General features: G+C 41.5%; 1 protein-coding gene across 1 annotated transcript in view; it reads left to right on the forward strand.

Moving 5' to 3' along the window:
• The window catches only part of FAF1 (Fas associated factor 1), a 255,313-nt gene that overhangs the window by 194,122 nt on the left and 45,308 nt on the right, over positions 1-15,883 (forward strand). The window contains exons 14-15 of the mRNA XM_066625992.1: positions 3,090-3,226; positions 5,704-5,792. Coding sequence (XP_066482089.1) covers positions 3,090-3,226; positions 5,704-5,792 — 226 coding nt within the window. The remainder of the gene's footprint in view (positions 1-3,089; positions 3,227-5,703; positions 5,793-15,883) is intronic.

The raw sequence follows: 15,883 nt of genomic DNA on the forward strand, positions 1-15,883 counted from the left end.
TGGTACAATACATAATATTGGCTCTCACACAAATTCTTAGACCTCTTGCTTCTTTGTACCCAAGAGCGACAGAAATTTTTTCAGCAAAAAGACTAAGGGTGCCATAATGTAAAAATTGGGTCTCTTTAAATCCTATTGAGATTTGTTCAATCTACCAGTCAATATGACTTGCGCATGTTAATCTTTCTCACACATAGCCCTACCTTGAAGCACCATGTCAATTGATTGAGGTACCATGTCAGTTCTGCAAACCAAGGTACCTTGGCTTACAGAGTTGACATGCCATTTTGAGTGTATTTTATACATAAAAATATAGATATATAGTCAGATAGACTATATATGCAGATAGACTATATATATATGGACAGACTGCACTTGCTCCCAGTGTGGAAGGGATTGTCACTCCCGAATCGGCCTTTTCAGCCACACTAGACGCTGTTCCAGAACCACCTTTCAGAGCGCGATACCATAGTCTTTCGAGACTGAAGGTTGCCAACTAATAGTCAGATGAAGATCATATTTAAAAGAAAAAAGACCCAGTAAGAAATCCACACAATTTCAATGTCAGCAACTGCAGATGGAGGTTTTCAAGATGGCACTGGGTGCTCTGTCATGACAACACCCCACCAGTTTCAGTATCTAAAGATTAAAATGAAAGTCACATTGTTATGAATCTTGTTGCCTTCCTCTGGTGTGGTGCATGTGCAGCAATCTCAAGCTGAGAGCCCAGTCACACAGTGCTGTGCTGGCCTATCCATATTGTTACAGAAGTCCCACTGGGTCCAGTGAAGTTTACTCTCAAGTAGGAGTTCATAGCATTGTACTTCCCTGCATTTTGTTTCATTAAGCATGTTGAGCTTGAGACTCCAGAGTTTTGTGTTTGAAAATCAGGGTTAGCTGAGTAGAGTGTGGGGGTGGGTTGAGGGGCAATGATCAACCCATGCTGGAGGCAAGCCACTGGGAATGAGTAACACAGTAACAGGCACCACCCTCGACCATGGGGAGATGCTCCAATGACATTATACCACACACACATACATACAAAATGAGCTGGGTGTCATCTGCATATTGGTGCCACCCAGTTCCAAATCTCTGGATGATCTCCCCCAATTGTTTCATGCTGTTTCATGTTAAACAGCATGGGAGTCAGAGTAGATTCCTGTTACACTCCACAAGTCAACCACTAGGTTGCTGAGTAGGTATCCCCCAACTTCACCATCTGGGTCAGATCTGCCAAGAGGGAGTGAAACCACTGCAATACAGTGCCTCCAAGTCCCAACCCAGTCGGCCAGTCCAGAAGGACATCATGGTTGAAGGTGCTGAATGCCATTAAGAGGTCCAGAGGAAAGAAACAAGGACACATTCCCCCTATCTAGTCCTTCGCACAGGTCATCAGTCCAGGTGACCAAGGCGGTCTCCTTCTCATAGCCAGTCCTGAAGCCAGATTAAAAGGGATCCAGATAATCTAGAATTCTCTGGAGCTGATATGCCACCTTGCCCATGAACAGAAGTTTGGGTGCTGACTGGAAATTATCCAAGACCATTGGGTCTAGGGAGGGTTTTTTCTGGAATGGGTAAATCAGTGCCGTCTTCGAGGCTTTTGGCAGCACCTGGAGAGATGAGTTTACTATTCTCCCCATCCATTCAGCCACCTCCCCCAGGCAGACTGAAATAGCCACACTGGGCAAGGATCAAAAGAACAAACTGTGCATCTCACACTCCAGTCACACTCCTGTCCACATGATATTGTGATTTAGTGGTTTCTTAGGAACAGCTCTGATGTATACGTGATGTATTAATACGTGATGTATTATCACTTATTTTACAGGCAAACAGCCCATGCTCAGAGACTTGTGTTGTTTGGCTTTAGGATTTCTGTAACAGGACAACTGTATACTTGACTTTTCTTCTTCCATGTTTGGGAAACCTCAGTTGTTCAGTATATATAGATTGTGGTGGGAAAAGCAGCTGTAGACTGTATCACCATGCACTCTATTGGAAAGTGCAGCAGTTTCTCTAATCAGTATTGTTGGAATATATACAGCAGTTTGGATATGAATAATTTGTATAATGGGGAGGCACTTATCATTGCATATGCATGTGCTGTGCATCTGTTAGTCTGCCATGGCTTGTTAGCACTTGGATTAATTCTTTAGTCACTCTTAGTGATCCAGGGAAAACATGACTTGGGTTGCCTTATTACCAGATGTTCATTGTCAACAACAAGTGGAGTCAGTCATGCATTTTTGCCACAATTGCATGTGGATCACCAATTTGGGGAAGAAATCTGAGAATACTACAGAGCATTCGCTATATTGTCACAGGCAGTAAAATGTCTCAGACCAGCCCTGGTCTTTAACTGGACTGTGTGTTAGGAGGAGGATTGTGTTTATTCCATCTGCCTCTTCCATTCACCAGGGAAAAATTAGTTTGCACCTGTGCAATATAGAAATTTTTTATAGTCTGATGAGCAACTTGCTCCAAGTTGCAACGTTATACCTCTCAGTGATATGTAAACCTGATTTATAGTATTAAAGAACTGGGTGACTGGGTAAGTAGAACATTGCTGCCACTAATACCATCACCAAGTGAATAAGTCAGACTTTGAGAACACCACGTTTTTTATAGGTTAGACTAACTCTTAGGGCGCAATCCTAACCCCTTATGTCAGTGCTTTCCAGCACTGGCATAGCAGTGCCAATGGGACATGTACTGCATCCTGCAGTTGGGTGTCACTCATGGAGGCCTCCTCAAAGTAAGGGAATGTTTGTTCCCTTACCTCAGAGCTGCATTGCCCTTACATCAGTGCTGGAAAGCACTGACATAAGGGGTCAGGACTGTGCCCTTAATTTAGCAACCTAAGGCCCAGTCCTATCCAATTTTCTAGCACTGGTGTATCCTCAATGCAGCCCCAAGTTAAGGGAACAAATGTTTCATACCTTATGTTGGTCTCTGTGGCTGCATCCCCACCGCAGGATGCAGTACATGCCCAGCACTGGAAATCTGGATAGGATTGGGCCTCCAGCTTTAATTTAAATGAATGGTACTTATAAAAACAACATCTCCTTTTAAATATTTCTGTTCTTCAGGTTTCTAACAATGTGCACGAGACACTTCGGTAGCGTTGTAGCTCAAACTATTCGAACCCAGAAGACAGATCAGTTTCCACTCTTCCTGATTATTATGGGGAAACGATCATCGAATGAAGTGCTGAATGTAATACAAGGTATTGTTTATGTAGTCTTTTGGAAACTGAAACTTTCAAGTAAATGTTGCTACCAGGTCTTAAGTGCAGAGGTTCCCAAACTCCTTACCTCCTTACCTTACCTCCTCCCACTGTGTTGTTCATAGTGAATCCAATGCCCTCTGAGATTTGGATGCTGCAGGGTGAAATGGTGTATGACCCAGAAGTTGTGCACACACTCCACTTTCCCCAAACTGTGTGTTCCCACACAGTTGGTGGTGGAATAGGGTGGTGGTGGAACAGGGCAGAGAGGGGGAGGAATTGGGGAGTTTCTTGGCAGGGAGGAGGCAGCTGGGAGGTGGAATGGGATCGGGAGCAGGTGTATCTTGTCTGCACCCGCATGCACCAGATCCCCTGTCCTCTCGCTTACTTTCATTGAACTTGTGCCAGCAAAATAACTGGTGCAGATCCAAGGATACCCTTTGGGACAGAGACTTGCCCCTGAGTAAGGGAACAAAACTTCCCTTACTTCAGTGAGGTCTCTGAACTGTCCCATCCCCCTTGCAGGATGCAGCTCAAGCTCCATTGGTGTAGCTGTATCAGCAGGATTGAAGGCCCAATCCTAAACATTGTAAGATGGCTTACTGCCAGTGCGCGTTGTCACAAACATGCCATAATGCACATCTGCAGCCCTCAGAACCAGTGCTAGCTCAGTGCTGCTCAGCGCTGTACTAGTGCCAGTGGACCAGCACTGCTCCACTGCTCTCTGGTTGCCCAAACCACCGGGTGGCAGAGAGATAGGTGGGGAGTAGGGAGAGATGGGCAGGAGACATTCTGGGGTGGGGGGAGGGCAGGGAGGAGGCGTGCCAGGGAGAGGGAGTGGGGTGAGAGGGAGACAGGACCAGAGGAGCTCCACTCATCCACATCCAGAGCCTCTGTGTCGGGCCCTGGCCTCAACACGGAGGCTCTTGATTCTATGGCAGCCCAAGGGTTGCCACAGAATTGAGTAACCCCATTGCAGGGCTATTTGCCTTACCCAGGGGAAGGGGGCTTTTGTCTCCTTCCCCTGAGGAGCCGCCAGTGGCTGCCCTGTTGCCCACAGGATGCCACAGCAGATGTTTCGGCGCCACCACAGTCCTGGCACAATGGGCAGTTCAGGATTGGGGTGTGAATTAGGATTGGGTTGTTAGTTCCCAAAGTTCCTATAAACTGGACATCTGTAACTCACAGACACATACATTTTTAGACTGGTGAACTGAAATACATTATGCAAAAATTTACAAAATACCATGGAAAAAGCAGCCAGTGTTTCTGCAATCAGGATGCAAACTGAAATGGAGAAGTAGGAGTCTTCTCATTTTTATATGCTACAGACATCCTTTTAATGGGGAATTGGCAATACCATCTAAGGACAAAAGTCTAGAACAGGGGTGTCCAAACCTTTTGACAGGAGGGCCACATCATCTTTCTGACAGTGTCGGGGGCACTGTGTAAATTAAAAAAATTAATTTATATTTCAAATTTGAATAAATCATTTACATAAATGAATACATTAGAGATGGAATTTATATGAATGAATGAAGGTCTTGCAATAACTCATGGCCTGTAAAAGGTCTTGCATAAAGCATGGCCAGCCTTTCCTTTGCTGCTGCTGCTGCATCACAGATGTGAAACAGCAAGCAGTGGAGGGAGCCTTCCTCCCACAGCTCACGAGAGGTTGAACAGTTGGCTGTCATGCTGAGAGTAGTTGCATCAGGCCAGCGCAGGCTCCAGCAAGTCTCCAGAGGGCCAGAGGCTCATTGGAGACTGGGGGCACCCTGAAGGCCAGATTAGAGTCCTTGAGGGCCACAAGTGGTCCCAGGGCCGGGGTTTGGGCACCCTGGTCTAGATAATGACAGAGCCGTTCATGCCATAAAATAGAGAGGTATAGGACTTCCCACTGCACACTATTGTATTAAAGTAAGGACGGGAATTTCCATGTGCCACTCATATATGCACTTGTATTTAAAAGCCAAACAGAGAAGTCTTGAGGAATTTGGGTATCATTTGTAATAACCATTGAACAGTTGTTTTATGGTAATGCTTTCATGTAAAGTGACCTTGAATTTTACACAACTGTTTGAAAATATTTTTAAAGATGGTTAGAACTAACCAACTGCAATCACTACCTGAAAAAGGTTTAAAAAATGAAAAACAGTAACACCCTGTTTACCACTTTCACTTCATACTGAGTGATTTTGACTTTGATATTTTCTCAGATATGAATACACAACAGAAATCATCACCAATCAGTCCTGTTCAAATATTTTAATTTAGACTTTGATTTATACTTGGAATACTTACAATTTTTTTAGTTTATAAGTTTTATGAAGTTTCTAAGACGCTAATCACATTTTCTTATTATGAATTTGGAAAAAACAACTGGGGGTATTCCTTTCAGATTAATTCTAGAATGACTTTCTGGTCTTTTTTTAATAACTTTAATAATATGGAGTTCAGCTATCTTTCTTTGTTGCTAGGTAACACATCAGTGGATGAGCTAATGATGAGGCTGATGGCTGCAATGGAGATCTTTACTGCTCAGCAGCAGGAAGACATAAAGGATGAGGTGAGAGCTGGACATCATTGCAGACTTCTAATGGATTTAGAGTAAGGAAAGGTCTTTCCAGGCAATTTAGAAAAACAAAACAGGATTACATTCTTAGGGATAGTTCTGCAACAGCCAGGAACTTGGCCACATGCTAAGAGGAATGGAGTTTTTGCACACTTTCTTGTTGCATTAAGACAAAGTTTGGGCAGTTTCAGTGCAGGGGTGAGAAAAAGCTGAACCTGACAAAATGACTTCTTCTAGGTGCCAGAGAGCAGTATCCTTCTTTGTATCTGGTCAGCCTAGCATCATGATAATCTATGGTAGGCATAATCTTGCTGCAGCAAGAACACTCACCATCTTTGTTTAAAAAGCTGCTTGGGTAGATGTGCACCCCAGTGCTAGAAAAGGAAATACATAACTTTCAAAGGACTAAGTTTTACAAAATTAAAGGAACATGTTCATGAAATGTTACAATATGCTATAAAGGGGGAAAGGATATCTAAAACATTTACTAGTTTAACTGGTGGAGAGGTTTACACTCTTTACTGAAGTGCTCCAGCAAGGGATTGCTGAGACTTTAAATTGGTAAGAAACCATAATAAAGCACAAAATGAAGAGACCCAGTATGATATGGGGGAGAGGAGTTGTGGTACTGTGACTAGTAATATCATGGGCACTGTCCAATATGCCCTTGCGACTCTCACACTATCAAGATCTTCACAGCAGTTGCAATAAGAATGTACACAATTTGCTACTGAAAAATGTTGTGCTTGAGTGCTGTGAAAATAATTGCTGTAACAGAAGTCAAAGTATTCCTGCAATTTCTGCAACAAGGATTGCGCTCTCTTAAGAGAAGCTATCTGGATCCTTGGCAAAAAATTAGTATTGCATTTATTTCACACAAACATTATCTGGAAAGGTCCAAACATGAGATTGCCGAATTAAAGACTTTGATACCCAGTGAAGTATCTTCTGTTTACCTGAAATTATTTTTATATTAACATGGAGAAAATTAGACATAATGCATGTGAGTCTGAACATATCTTACAAATAGCAACATAGATGAAATAATAACAGTGCAATCCTGTCTTTAAATTGAGCCGGTGTAGCTGGTGCAGAGTGTTGCAAACGTGTCATAAGGCATGTTTGTACCTACTTGAGGGCCAGCAGAGCCGGCACAGAGGCCTATGCCAACTTGGCAGCACCAGATCCTGACCCTGCATTGGCCGGCACAGGTAGGTGTGCGCCAGATGGCACAGAGGCTGGGAGAGGGTGGTGGGGGTGTTGGAGGCGGAGAAAGGATGTTTTTGGGCAGGAGGAGGGCGGAATGGGGAGGACTGGACCCAAGACAGGGTTGGGGTCTGCAGAGGCCTCCTCTGCCATATCCTAATCCCTGTTCCAGGACCAGGCAACCCTAGACAGGCTACCTGAATTTGCACCAGCGAAATAACTAACATGGAACAAAGAAGCCCCATAGGGGTGGCTGGGGCTTTACTTGTAAGGGGGAAATATTCCCCTTATCCCAGGGAGACCTTTAACCGTCTCCTAAGCTGCATTGGATGCAGCACAGCTTAGAATTGAGCTGCCCAACTATTATTAGACTTTGTTGTTGGCATCCTTCAGTCTCGGAAGACTATGGTATCACGCTCTGAATAGTGGTTCTGGAACAGAGTTTCATCTCCAGTGCGCGAAGCCTGGGTAAAGTAGGTATGGAGGATAGGCTGTTACCCATGCAGCAAATCCCCCCTCTCCACGTTGCTGAAATGGTCCAATGGAAAGGCAGAAGCCAATACGGTTGGTTCCAGTGGCGTTGCAGGAGTTGCCAAAACGTGGCTGTGTTCCGCCATGAACTACCTCAGGGACTCCGGCTCCAGATTTTGCCTCAGGGTTGACTCCTGAAGCCTTTTCCATAACTGAATGTAGCCACAAGGCAGTGGAGGTTTGGGATCAGAGTTTTCCTTCTCTCAGATGAGCTGCCTTCCCAGGCTAATGAGTCCCATCTATCTGGTGGCTGTTTAGTTGCCTCTTACGACAAGTACAGCCAAACTGAGGGCCTATTCTTATCCCCCCAGCCCCCAGGCGTTTATTAGACTTTAGCTATAACATATTTTATGTTTAATGTGGACCTTTCAAATTGTCAAGTTTATTGTATATGGATATTATTCTTGACATTTCTCTTATAGTTCTCATTATGAATTTTGAATTTATGCTACAGGAAAATTGACTATTTTTTTTTCCTTTCCTACCTTTATAGATGGAAAGAAACATACTTTAGTCCTATATCAAAGTGACTTTGAAAATAAAATACAATGAAAATATGTACTACCATTTAGGTCTTTTATAGAAATTAAATGAACAAGAGTTTTTCAGCACTCTTGTGCTTTTGTTACACAAAAGTAGACATAAGTCAGGTTTACAGTAGTGAGATGTTTATCTGTTACTCTGTAAATTGAGAGTGACATTTGCAAGTAATGAAGTACTTAGTCAGGAATTTGTAATAATAGGTGTGTTGCCATTCAAGATTACTGTTATCCTGGGTGTAGAGACATTGATTGACAATAATTCACTAAATACATTATTCAGCCATTTAAATCTTGTGTCTTATTAGTACAAGATTTGCTGATTATATTGTGTACTAATCTGAATGTATGCTATCTGCATGTATATCTGTCACTTCATTTTTTTCTCTACTTGTTTCTCCGGAACTTATGACAATGAAAAACTTATTGACAGTGAAAATAATTTTAATTCCTTTCAAGTCTTCATAGAAATTTTAATTATAAGGGTTATAAGATTAAATCTGTGGCAAAACATAATTGAAATTTGTATTGCATTTTAACAGCAAAGTGTCAAGAAACGTTTATATTTCCACCCCCCTGCAAGTGCTTTTCTGACAACTCTAAAATTTAGGTATTTCATTTCATTTCATTTAACCTTTATTGGCATAAACAATTTTCAATAAATGACAGTTATATCAACATAAAAGTTTACAATAAACAGAGGAATAAAATAGCCAAGGTTGAAACCATTCATTGTTCAAGAACACTATGCAGGGGAGCAGAAATACATAAAAATTTACGTCTTGACAACACTGAGAACAAATATCTCACAACATATAACAAGCAACACTCATTTCTCCCATCCAACAGATTTCTGTAAAATTTAGGTAATAAATAACTGGTTGCCATCTTTAAAATATTTGTTTTGGTAGAAACTGTTAATGTAGAAGTGTAATTGTGGCATTTTGAAATGTCACTAGTAGATTCATGTGCTCAAATCCATTTCCTGTTAGTCTTTTGTTTCCATAGATAGGATAATATTTAATTTTCACAGGTAATTATCTATGACCTAAATCCTAACCAACTTTCCAGCACTGGCATAGCTGGGCCAGTGGGACATGTGCTGCATCCTGCAGTTGGGTGTCGCTCACGGAGGCCTTCTCAAAGTAAGGGAATGTTCGTTCGCTTACCTCAGAGCTGCATTGCCCTTATGTCAGTGCTGGAAAGTGGGTTAGGATTGCGCCCTATGTCTTGTATTCAAAGAACTCCTTAGACATGCCCAAGGGCTTGCACATGCCCAGATAATCTTTGACCTTTTTGTTTGAGTGACAGATCACAAACTGTTTAAAGTGACATCAGTGTCTGCAAAGCGGTTTGTGATTTGAAGCTACCATACACCACTAAAAAGGAAGAGGTCAAAAATTGTGCTAGGCATGTCCAAGCTCTTGGTCAGGGTCAGCCCAAGTCCTCCTGATAACCTGAGGCAGAATGCCAAATGCTGCCCTCCTACCTGATGATGTGCCTTTGCTGCCCCCCACTCTCCAGTGTTTTAACTCAGCACTCCACATTTCCTCTCTGACCCCCTCTTTTCTAATATAGGGAGTGGAAGGAAAAAGGAGGATCGGTGGAGGCATGTAAGTGGGCAGAGATGGGGCCCTGCCCTTGGACATGCCTGAGTAGCTCTACACCTGTCTCTCTATTAAACTATGCTTAACAATAGCAGTCCTGTCCTTTAAGGCCTATGCTCTGGTGCTATTGCCTGGAGCAACTACTGAGAGCACCTGAGGTGCTTGATCTCAGGTAGTGAGCAGAACCACTACTACCTGCAGGAGACAGATAGTAAATATTATCTCCTGGAAAAACAGGCTCTGTGAAATGCTACTGTAGTCAACTGATGGTGACTGAACAGCTATGAGAAGTTTTTAAGCTTTGTCTCTGAATTGGCTGAGCTGTTGTGATAGCCCTTCCCCCCTTTCTCTTCAACTTATCTAAGTTAGGGCTGCACAATTTGTGATCCTGCAGACCACATTCAGTTGTGTATTGTGGCTTGTCAGATATTTGACAGGTCCTCCAGAACAAAAAGGAGGATACTGAGTCCTTGTTGGGTCACCACACATTAGCAGTAGATTGTGTTTGGTTTGTTGCATAACAAGTTGTGCAAACCTTCTCTCAAGAAGGCTACGGCAGTGGTTCCCAAACTTTTATGACTGGAGGTTCCCTTGATCTACTGGGCCATTGGCCATGACTCCAGATTAGGGCTGCAATCCTATACATCAGGGGTGTCCAAACTTTTTAGCAGGAGGCCCACATTATCTCTCTGACAATATGTCAGGGGGCCAGGAAAAAAAGACTTAATTTACATTTTTAATTTGTATAAATTTACATAAATATACGTAAATGAATATATTAGAGATGGCACTTATATGAATGAATGAAGATTTTGCAATAGCTGAAGGCCTATAAAAGCCGTGCACAAAGCAAGGCCGGCCTTTCCTTCGCTGCCACTGCTTCATCACAGACATGAACCTGCAAGCAGGGAACCCTCAGCCTGCAGCTCATGCGAGAGGTTGAACAGTTGTCCTCATACTGAGAGCGATTGCATCGGGCCAGCGTGGGCTCCAGCAAGTCACCGGAGGGCCAGAGGCTCATTGGAGACTGGGGGGCTCCCTGTGGGCCAGATTGGGGGTCCCTGAGGGCCACAAATGGCCCCCGGGCCGGGGTTTGGGCACCCCTGCTATACATGGTATAGGACAGGTCCCCTGGCTTGTTTCCACACTCCCTGGGGAACCATTGCTCACAGTTTGGGAACCATTGGGCTTTGGTGACTTCTTTTGCAAGAGATTTGTTCTTCCATTTTATTTGTTTTTTGGCATGGGAGAAACATTCACAAGTCCTTATGGAGGGAGCTGCACCAGTTCCTTCTTTTCATATTTTTTTTATTTATCTAAAAACATTATATACAACTTTTTCATTTTTAATTTCAGAAGTGGATCATAAACATACAGTAAAACATTCATTTAAAAATATAGTTAACAGTAAAGACAAAACAAGAAATTGCAAAAAAAAAAAGATCTGTTTCTGGATGCACACAAAACAGAAGTGCAGGTCACTTGTGCATCCACTTTATGCTAATTCTTTGAACATGCAAAATAGCTAGTATCAGCTGTATTTTTGCTACATACTTCTTTGGGCTGGTTCAGATAACCTCAAAACTCACTGCATCTGTGAAGTTCTCCCCTCCTCCCCTTATGGTCTGATCTCCAATACAGAACGGTGAAATGCAGAACTGGTTGACAGCTCCGCATGTCATCTGCACCTGGAGCTGTGGTTTAACTGTAGTCTGCAAATCGTGTCAGGAAAACAATTAAATTTTGGTTTCTTATCATGGTTGTAAACCACAGCTCCCAAATCCCAGTTAGAGACATGCAAAGTTGTACTTCCATGAAACCAGGATTCAAGCTCAGAAAGCAAGTGGAAAGGGAGCAGGAAGTGTATGGACTTAGCAGGCCGTGTCTGGGATCATTTGAAAAAATGAGGTTAACATAATTGATCAAAGTAGTAATGAGTACGTAGGAAGTGACTTTATATTTCTGCCTAATTCACTAAAGTATTATGACACACAGTGAATATGCAATAAAATAATCCATACATTATGTTCTTAAGAAGAGGAGTTCACATGTGAAACAAAATATTGTTTTTTTAGTTGCTTGCTGGTTAACATGTAACATTTTTTAAAATACTTCTGGTCCCTCATAACTTGTGTTTAAACAGCAACTCCTTTTTTCCTAGTAAAGACAACACTGTATTTACATGAATGTTCTTTCAGAATTTGACAATAGCAAGCAGGATACAGATTCCGGTTTCTGTTACTATTTTCTTAATAGCTACAGTAAGTCATCATAAACCACAAAAAGGCAAACAGAAAGTTCTTCTTTGTTATTGGGTTATTATTTTTTTAAGTCAACTTGTATACTTTGTACAAGGAGGCACAGGAGATGTTTTGTGAGTGTAAATAGGATATGTTTCTGTTTTAAAGAACCAGAAATGATTCAGTATGCACATTTGATACTTTTTTAATCTTCATTGCTTACAAATCTTCAAAATATAAATGCCTATATGACTTACTTAAATTCTTTTAAGGCATACTAACATTTAGCATGATGTCCTCTGATAGTTATCAAGTTAAAGGCCAGAGTTTTTCACAAGCCAACACAATCTCCCTGGGAAAATTAATATAGTTCTTCTAACCTCACTGACAGTAACTTGGGCAAAATGTAAGGCACAGAATTTGTGTATTAATGTCTGCCACTGTCCTTAAACTGGGGCAAGCATATGTCAAAGCACTGAAGCTCATATCAAATGAAATATGCTTCTTTACTCTTCTTCCTATTGGAATAAAACGTAAACAATGTCAATGTCAAACATAAGGCCCACCGGCAGAATGCAGCCCCTGGAAGCCATTTATCTGCCCCCTCCCTGTTATAATTGGGTTGTCCCAGCATGATAATTGGGCTCTCTCTTATCTTGAAATTATGAACAAGATTTGCACATTTTCTCTTCTGCTATTTGCAGCTAATGAGTTTCTATGTGAGAACAAAGTGCTTATTTCTGTCCATCGTCTGCTTAATGATGTCACTTTCTGCTTAATGATGTCACTTCCGTCCCTCAACACACACCATGAATGCTAACTTTGACCCTCTATATCAGGGGTCTCCAAACCTTTTGGCCAGAGGGCCGTATCAAATATCTGGCGTGGTGTTGAGGGCCCGAAAAAATATTTAAATATAAAATTTAAATAAATAAATTAGAGATGGAATTTAGATGAGTTAATAAATGAATGAATGGGCTCATTCATTCAACCTCTCTAGCCCTCAGAACACCCTCCAGACACAATCAGAGCACAGTTCTGGTCATGTTCAGCTGAGTGGGCCCCAGGCTTTCAGGGGATAAGAGGTTGGCCGCAGGCTGGAGTCTTGCTGAGGGCTGCATCTGGCCCCCGGGCCAGGGTTTGGAGACCCCTGCTCTATATGAAACAAGTTTGACACCCCTGATCTAAGAGATAGAGCTAACTGTAAGTTGTTCCCAACTCGCAGACAGACTTGCCTACATAGAATATTTTAAGGGTGTTAGAATAGCAAAAACTTTATGCCTGCTTACTGAGAACTTACATTAGAACTAGTGACCTTGGAAATAGTTGTAGAACCAGTTGTAGAGACCTGTCTCCATCCTTCAAGAGAAAAAGGAGGGATCCATCTGCTAAGATGGTATTCACCTCTTGCTAATGCTGTGATGACCAAGTACAGGAAGAATCAGATTCCATCTTAGAAGAGTCATCTCCTCTTCTAAGGGCACAATCCTAACCCACTTTCCAGCATCAACATAAGGGCAATGCAGCTCCTAGGTAAGGGAACAAACATTCCCTTACTTTGGGGAGGCCTCCATGAGTGCCACCAAACTGCAGAATGCAGCACACATTCCATTGGCACAGCTATGCCAGTGCTGGAAAGTGGGTTAGGATTTGGGCCTAAGTTGCTTATGTCTATGTTGCTGCCATTATTTCTGAACTTTGTGTGAGTTTTTTAAAAAATTAATTCATAAGTCCAAACCTATCACTCCCAACTGCCTGACATATCCCATATCACCCTGCTTCATAACAGGGCATCTTCTGACTCTGTAACACTATTCCTCTGGTATTAGTAAGCAAATCTTTTGGGATATTAGAATGGTTATTAGGGTATGGAGACTGCTAAAACACAGAATGACAGTATGGGTAGCTAAATGTTTGTGGTCTATTTGCTGACTGAATTACAAATTATAATATTATCCTGAACTGTAATCATATCCTTAAGAGGGTGCAATCTAGAAACACTGGTTCTTTCTATCCCTCTTGTTAAATGAATTTGGCTTATGCAGAGAATTATAATTGGCAACATAATGTCCTCCCATTTTAAAGCGTTACTGGCTAGGACATAGCTGGAAGCTCCAAGGGAAATGGCTGTCATTTATTGAGCCTTTTGTGTTTGAGGAGTGTACAGTGTTAAAAAGACATGTCCTCAACTTCATTCTTCATGTTTGGCTTTTAGCTGGACTGTTGATTGATGACTCCAGCATTGCATGATAGGCAAGAACAGAGCCTGAATTTGTCACATATGAAACTAATAAGAAGGGATCTGTGATTAAATAATGGTATTACAATGCAACACACCTGTTCTGAGCCTCCCTTATGAATTTTTTTTCCTTTCTTGCCTGAGGAGGAGACTTCTCAATGGATTACAGTAACACTTTTTGACAAGCTTCTACAGGGTGGAGTTCCTATGTACTGACAGGACTCGTTCAATGATATCCTGATAATGCATTCTTTTTATTTTCACTGTCAGAATTTATTACTGTAAAAGCATTGACTGTTACACAGCTGGTCTGACTTGTCCACATTTTTTATTTAAGTAACAGTAGGTCTAACATAGTGTTTATTTTTCTTGTTATGCAACATTTAACCCCCATTGCATTAGCATTAGACTTCACGGTGGATATATATTGTCCTACAACTGCTTGAAAAAACTCCCTTTATTTTTGCAAATCCTAGTTGAAAATCTCTGTTTGCTTTGACTTCTCATCAGCTGATATTTTGCACTTCCTCCAGAAAAACATGTTTTTTAAAACTGGAAATGAGACTAACACTGACAAAAGTATGGAGAGGAATATCTGAGATATTCATGTTGAACATTATTAAGAACTGATTTTTCTCTATTTGTACAATGTGAATTAAATCCCAGTTTGGTTTTTAAACTATGTGTCTAGAATAGCTAGCAAGAAAAGAAACTTCAGACTTTCTAAGTCTCCCCAAATTGGCAAGTGTAGCACAAAGAATTAGATTAGTTTATCCATAAAAGAATTAGATTAGTTTATCCATAAAAGGCCAACATTTTAGAATGAAGCAGTTTATGATGGTGCCTTTTTTTAAAAAGGCTTTTCAAAATGTAATAGCTACTGGAAGTTGGAAGTATCAGCCAAAAAATTTGTACTAAATGTTTGTCTAACAAAATTGCAAAAAGAACTTTAAAAGCTACAAGGTTCATTTGGGCTGCTTTTATATCTTAAAAAAATATTGAGTCTTTACATGGCTTATCCTCAGTGTATTAAGTTATAAAGTGAACAAGTCTGTCATCTTTAGAGGATCAAACTAATGTTTTCTATTGTGTTGTTTTGTTTAGACCAGTTGGGTGTTTTTTCTTTAACACTCCCATGATTAGCCTCAGGCACTACTAGTTTTATCTTCAGGTGTGGCTCCATAAAATCAAAAGTTTCTTTGAAATAAATTCTTATCCTTTATAAGCAGGGAATATGTAGGTAGTTTTCTTGGTTTCTAGTGCATAATGGGAACATGCATCCTATTGAATTCCAACATTTCATGGACCCAGAATCACTCTGATTAACCTCTAAATGGCTCACAAAATTGGTCCATAAACCATGGAAGCCTAGCTATGACCTTCAGACTGTCTTGGAATTTGACTCTGCAGTGAGGTACGTTGGAGAGGTGTATACTGTTATGAACACAACATTTTATTTTCTGAAACTTTGGCTCCAGTCCTATCCCCCACCGCTGCTGCAGCCATGCCAAAAAGGTTGCATCCTATGTTGGAGGGTGAACTAAAGGCAAATGGGAAGTAAGTAGAAATATTTCTGTGTATATTTCTGTGTAAGCCCTTGGACTGCCTATGGGCCTCTTCAGACATATGCCATCTATTTGGTGCTATATGGCTGAGGAAGAGAAATGTCCAATTCAGTAGCAGGACCCCAGTCAGGTTGTCTTGAAAGTGATGATTATCCATT

The sequence above is a fragment of the Tiliqua scincoides genome, chromosome 4 (assembly GCF_035046505.1).
Source record: "Tiliqua scincoides isolate rTilSci1 chromosome 4, rTilSci1.hap2, whole genome shotgun sequence".
Taxonomy (NCBI): Eukaryota; Metazoa; Chordata; class Lepidosauria; order Squamata; family Scincidae; genus Tiliqua; species Tiliqua scincoides.